This window comes from Penicillium oxalicum, chromosome V, assembly GCF_001723175.1.
Source record: "Penicillium oxalicum strain HP7-1 chromosome V, whole genome shotgun sequence".
Classification (NCBI taxonomy): Eukaryota; Fungi; Ascomycota; class Eurotiomycetes; order Eurotiales; family Aspergillaceae; genus Penicillium; species Penicillium oxalicum.
Window position 1 is genome coordinate 54,538 of NC_064654.1, and position 6,676 is coordinate 61,213.

A 6,676-nucleotide genomic window follows, 5' to 3' on the forward strand; every position below is an offset into this window, starting at 1 on the left:
TCTCGTTACACCGGATAGACTCCACTAATCCCTACAATATATATAGGGTCCCCCCGTACTAAGTACCTATATTCCCGTATAGTACGCTTAGGGTTCTTACCCTTAGACTTAACAGAGCCGATTCACCCGTGAACCGTCTTCGATTACTATGTGTGACCTGCGCCGCGACATTATCAAGGAAGCAGTGGAAGCGAAGGCTTAAGGTTATGCCACACACATAGGTTGTATTGATTTTTTGATAGGTTATGATTAGTTTTAAAGATCTATTGATACCGTTTTCAGTGAGGTTACAGCAGAGCAATTAAAAATTTCTTTCGCCATTTAACGCACTGTATTATATATCTAGCTGATTCAAGGCCCCCTATGGCTTGGAACGACCTTCGCGTTGCTCCATCCATAAGTTTCGGAATACGGAGTCATTCCGACCGAGGAGATCCTGTGGGCTACCCTGCTCGATGATTTGTCCGTTGTCGAGGACGATAATTCGGTCGTGATTGCCCATATCCTCTAGTTTATGTGCTATCGTAATCACAGTCGCATCATAAAGATCTTCCGTAATGATTCGGGAAATGAGATCTTGGCTCTCCTTGTCGGCGCTAGCAGAATGAACGGTGAACAGAGGACCTGGAATGGGAGGCACGCTGCACTTACCTGCTCGTAACTTCATCCATGATGACAATTGATGAACTTTGCAGCAAAGCTCTGGCGAGACAGAAGAGCTGCCGCTGGCCATGTGACAAAAGTCCATCGTGCATACTAGCATCGAGGCCACCTTTGCTGTTAATGAGATCCCAGAGCCCCACGCGTTGAAGCTTCCTTTGGAGCTGCTCATCTGTGTAATTAGACGCTGGATCGAGATTTCGACGAACAGTGTCCTTGAGTGAGAGAGGATCCTGGGAGATAGTTACGATTCTCTGTCGGACAAGTTTGGCTGGAAGTCGGGCTAAATCTATGCTGTCAACCAAGACTGACCCCAAATTGAGGTCAATCAAGCGCAGCATGCTGAGAATGAGGGATGTTTTGCCACTGTAGGGGTCAGTAATGTGACCCCAGCATCAAAATCCTTCTTGTTGGGAACGTTACCTTCCCGTGCGGCCGCAAACGCCGATCTTTTGCCCGTGTGCTATAGACAAGGTGACATTTCTTAGCACTGGACTACCGTTGTCTCTGCTAAGATGTCAGTATCTTTGCTACTTGTGAGTATTTGGGCAGATTTTCACTGACGTGTAAGACGCTGTGACATCCCTGATATCGATAGACCCTTTGGCAGGCCATGATTTTGGAGGTGTTGACAGTTCTTTGCCATCATCTTCACGTCCAGTTTCTTTATCAAAGGCTTGCACACGCTGAACAGCCCCGATAGATGCTTCCATCATAGTCCACCATGTAAGTAACGCCTGGATGCTTTGGCTGAATGTCATCAAATTGACAAACGCCAGACCAATGTCTCCCGCGCCGACTGTTCCTCGCAATTTGATAGAAATCCCCATCATGAGGATGGCCATGGCACCCACAACCAGATTCAGGACAAGGGTTAGCCATCTTTGCGCGCAGTAGAGGAGGTAGAACGGTGCCTGGGAGTAGTCTAGTCTCGCAGCGTTGGTTGCACGACATTGCTCTTGAAACCCAAAAGCTCTGATAGTCGCGAGGCCTGCGAGTAGTTCCGTGAAGTGCGAGTACAGAGGCGACTTGGCCTCGAGATCCATTATCCGTAGCTGCCGGGAAGTCTGTAGATAGACTCGCTGGATTACAACAATGATGGAGACAATGAATGGGAATGCAATGGCCGTATATCTCGTTCCAATGGACAGGATGATGATTTGGACGAGAGCGGAAGTGAAAGCTGGTGTGTGTCAGATTGAGGATTTGCCAATCAGCGGTGGGCAAACGAACCGAACAGTGCCTGGATACCAGTAAGGGGGATCTCAATGTCGACCTTTTCCATGTCTTGACTGAAGCTACACTGGTAGTCAGTGCCTGACTCAAACAAAGCCAGAGAACATCAAGAACATACTGATTTGTTATTGTGCCAATTTCAGTGGACGCAAAATATGATAAAGGTGCACTATTATGAAGGGTTAGTGGTCTTGAGATCTTCCCTGCTGTATCATGAAAGAGCCACTCACTTTGCGACAGTCTTCAGAAGTACATCATGCAACCCTTCTGCAGATCGCTTGACCATTCGTATCAATGCAAACCTGACATATACAAATGAGATCCCGTTTTTGACAAATTAAGCTCGAAGGAATGGCACATACCAAGTTGCAGTGCTATTTGTAGCAAGTGCAAGGGCAGCACAAAGCGCGTAGACACCCAGATACATGCCGAGATCCTGGTAGGGATGAGCCATGTCGGCCTGAATCCAAATATTCACCCATATGGCTGTTGAGGAGGTTAGCCAAACTTCCTCAAGGGTAATAATTGAATTGAATGAGATATCCAGCGTACTTGGGAAATTAAGAAAGAAGCTGTACAAGACAGACAAGCCACAAACCGTGCAAGAGAGCACAATACCACAAGACTTGAGGTAGTAAAGCGTAGTGGAAAAGGTTCGAGTTTGCTCTTGAGGTCGCTCGTTCCCTTGCCTGGTCGTGATCTGGGAGCTGGAAAGGGGTTCTTCCTGATCCACGATATTTAGTCTCTTATCAGACTTTCTGGAAATGTCGATTTTCCCTGGTTTCTGGTCAATCTGAGTTGAGGCTTTCTCTATGTCGGCACTCCTCCCCTCCGTGCCAATTGCCAATACAGAATCCGCGTATTGGTCGGCAGCTTAGACGTGAAGATGAAAGCGACGTTAGCATTGAACTGCTCAATCATGCTCAGCTGGGGTTTGAACCCAAGTGGTATGATACTCACCCGAATTACCGGTGTAGACGACTGTTGTTCCATGCTTTCGAAACAATCCGGTTGGAGAAAAGAGATGCGTAGAGACATGTTTTGCCGTGTTGGCATCTAATGCACTAAGAACGTCGTCCAGTAGAACCAGAGGCCGGCGAGAGTACACTGCTCTTGCTAAGGCCTAGAATAAAGATTTCCCAGTCAGTGGAGAGTAGCAGAGGAACCTGACTGGATAACGGAAACTGACAACTCGCTGTCTTTGACCCCCGCTCAGATTAGCGCCACTATTTCCTACCAACGCTTGATCGCCACCCGGCAGCTTTAGCAGGTCATCTGATAAGGCACACGCAGCGATGACCCCATCGTAGCACTCCTTGTCCCACTTCTTCTGACCCAGGATGCAGTCCTTCACTGAGACATCAGGGAGCCAGGGAGTCTGCTGGCAGAATGCAGCGCCTGATGCCTTATACCGCAGCCGACCCGCTACTAATGGGGCTTCCCCAAGTAATGCATAGAGCAGGGAAGTTTTACCACAGCCCATCGGGCCAGTTATGTGCAGAAACTCTCTCTTTTTGACCATAAGGTTGATCCCGGAGAGAAGGGGCTCGGTCTGTTGCTGCCACTGCACAGTTCCGTTCTCTATAGACAATAGACCTCGATCATTGTTCCTCGCCTGATCGTGTGACGGAGCGTCAGTCGACAAGGTAGACATATCAAATTTTTCAATGGAACTGGTCGATTCCTGGGAAGCATCATCCCCTAAGTTGGGGTTTGGGTTATTATCTGTCGAGGCCAAGAACGCTTCAATACGCCCGAAACAGCTGATGGCGGCAAAAATTGCCGGTACGGCAGTGATGAAAATATTCACTGAAGCAGACAAGATGCTGAATAAGGCCAGACTGGTGAAGGCGTTGGATGCGGCCAAACTGGAATCACTCTTTGCCTTTTGAATCAGAACGTATATCATGAAACCCAGGACAGGGCTGAGCGTGGCCGTGAACGTGGAAAGGACACTGCATCCAATAAACAGGGCTTTTGTCAGCTGTGAGATGTCGACTTCTTTTATTCGCATTCTCTGAATGTTTTCCATAACTGCGTCCTCAAGCCCAGACATTTTGATGCTCTTCATCTTCCGGAGCATGTCGGTAGTGGAAGCAATCCGCCGTTCTATTGCATCGATCCATTTCTTCTGATGGGGATCGATCCGCATACCCAGCAAGGCGGTACCAACTATAGACACTGAGGCAGCACTTATCTTAGTCAAACACATCTCACCACAAGAGAGCTCAGGTTTGGGGATTTTCTCACAAATGACGATTGCCATCGGAGCCAAGCAGCCTAACCCAACTTCCCGCGCGAGCAGGTAGAGAGCTACTGCAAACTCCACCGGCGTGGCCCAGATCTCATGGACAAATTGAAGGCCCTGACCAATCCTTTCGATATCTGTGCTCATCAGCGTTAGAGAAGCTGACTTCTCCGCATCCACTAAGCTCAGCCTCAATGTCTTGTCGCAGATCAGGCAAGTTAGCCCCGATCGGACCATGGTGATAAGTCGATAACTCTGGTGCTCTCCCAGCGCCGTCGATATCTGCAATCTCGCCAGTTAGTGAAAGGTTGCTATTTCTATGGGGCTCGATCGACCTACCGCACGGCCCAGAAAAACCACCAGATAAGCTGCAATGAGGCCATAACCTATAGCATCGGAAACAGGACCAGTCGGTTCATCAAACCATTGAGTGGTACTGTTGATGAGTAGAGGCTGCGATATGGTAAAGAGAGCTAACAGCAGTCGCAGCAATGCGCCGCGCAATATTTAGAGCTGTACGCCTGCAACGAATTGACCAAAAGAGATCCAGAGTCTCCATCTTTCAGAGCTTCTCGTCAGTAGGCTCTTCGATATGCTAACTGGTGTTGCGGATCCTACTCACTCTTTGTCTGTTGCTCACGAAGTCGAGGAGAAGCCCTCCCCGATAGAAGCATGGAGTCGATGGGGGGAGGTCCTCGGGCCGCAGTTTGTGCTTGTAACCGTATATAAAGAGGGGATTGAGCCACCAAAAAAAGCTGCGGTTCACAATGCCCACAGACTCCTCTTTCGAGTAGGGAGCGAATATGCAATCGACGAAATTCGATTTAGGCAACGATTCCAAGACAGCGGCCAGGAGAAGAACCGGCAGCGTTGCGGTCTTGACGATGGTGATGGCCTGCTCCTGGTGTGCTAGCCACATAGTCCGCACGTTAACCGCTTCGCTGAACAACATGAATATTGCCCAAATGGTGAGCGTTGTGGATGGTCGCTTGGAATGGGCATGCTCGATGTATGAAAGCATGATGGCAGTCATGCCCGCAAGAAGAGCTAAGACGACACTGGGAATGGTTTCAACAGTCTTCCAAACTGCAGGTCTTATACAAAGTATAAGTTGCGCGAGCTGAAGTATCACATACAACAACCATGTTATCTGATTACTTGTTATTATTGCTGCATATCTCAGATGAAATTCTCAGGACAAGGCACAGACTCCTTTCATAGCACACAGATCGAATCCTGCCACCGCGACTTTCTTTGGCTGACGGAATAGGTGCTTGACTCTTAATGGTACAATTGCAAGGAAGAGACACCATGGCAATAATTTGAGTATAGCTTCCTCAAAAAGCACCGTGAAGTCAAAAGCTCGAATATCTGAGGCCACGGCTGGCCCAATCGAAGAGTCCATGTCAAATTCGGTCAAGTTGTTGATCAGGCTGGAACTGAGACGAGAGTTCACAAGGGCAATGTTTCGAGGACAAAAACTTTGAACAAAACCAACGACGTGATGATTCGAGGCGTGCAGGTATTCTGTGTTCCGTGTTCCGTGTCTCGAGTTCACACCTAGTGAAGGTGTCTGTCAGCACTGTGCTGCTACCCCTGCGCACCCTTTCTGCCTGGGGAGGTGGCACCACCACCCCTGAAACTACGTAGCTTCACAAAGTCACTATGTGGGTACCTCATCGCCACAAACTCAAAAACGAGCAGATTAATTGGCATCGTTGCTTTAACGCTTCTATTTAGGTTAGCGAGTTGGCGTAATTATAAAGCTTGCTTGTTAGCCGTTAACGCGAATGTCCATAGCTATCCGGAGTTATTGAGTATCTTTTGGATATTCACAAAGTTTCTTGGAAGGACCTTTTGATAGCTCCCGGACTCCTGTCTTTTCTGTTTAAGCAACTAGTTCATTTGCGGCACGAAGCGCCGTTTATAACGATATCTTAATCCTGTCTCCGGAGTTACGGAAGGCTTACCTATTTTAATTAGCGATATTATAACGTACTCTTACTATATAATTACAAAGGATTATATAGTAGAGATTCTTCTAGGACGAATCTAGTTACGCGATATAATAGCTTCTACTATAGAGAAAATTAATAGCTCTATTAAAATAGTAGTCTTTTCGGAAGACCGGACTAGGAAGTTAGTCTTTAAAGTATATTCTCCGAGTAAGAAAACTTCGGTCTAGGAGTATTAGCTATAGCCTAAAGATTTTGCAGAAAAAATGGGGTTCCTACCATATGATCACGGCACCGGTACGGAAAAAAAGAGAACACGAGAGTCCGGCAGCTAGTATGAAAAGGCCTCTCTGAAATGTTTTCTGAATGTCTAAGAAGGGTTTAATTTCTTGGAAGATTAGGGACATTCGTTACTGCGGGCACGTTCACATGACCTGCTTCCATCCCATTCCCTATAACCGTGGCCCCGCTTCGCAGTCGGCCACAACCAGCTCAACGGCCACCAGCTTGGCAGTTTTCCTCCTACGAGAATGTCGGAATGACTTCTTTCACACAACACATTTGCTAATAAAGAGAC

At 47.7% G+C, this 6,676-nt stretch overlaps 1 protein-coding gene across 1 annotated transcript; it reads right to left on the reverse strand.

Annotated features, from left to right (window-relative positions):
- Positions 1-361: 361 nt before the first annotated feature.
- Positions 362-5,289, reverse strand: POX_e06163 (uncharacterized protein; the record flags this gene model as incomplete). Its single annotated transcript, XM_050114988.1, has 14 exons — positions 362-596; positions 652-1,026; positions 1,084-1,167; positions 1,225-1,843; positions 1,894-1,958; positions 2,015-2,065; positions 2,127-2,198; positions 2,259-2,382; positions 2,449-2,769; positions 2,857-3,019; positions 3,086-4,426; positions 4,484-4,597; positions 4,767-5,222; positions 5,281-5,289. The coding sequence occupies 14 exons, from the start codon at positions 5,287-5,289 to the stop codon at positions 362-364; spliced, it is 4,029 nt and encodes a 1,342-aa protein (XP_049967448.1).
- Positions 5,290-6,676: the final 1,387 nt, after the last annotated feature.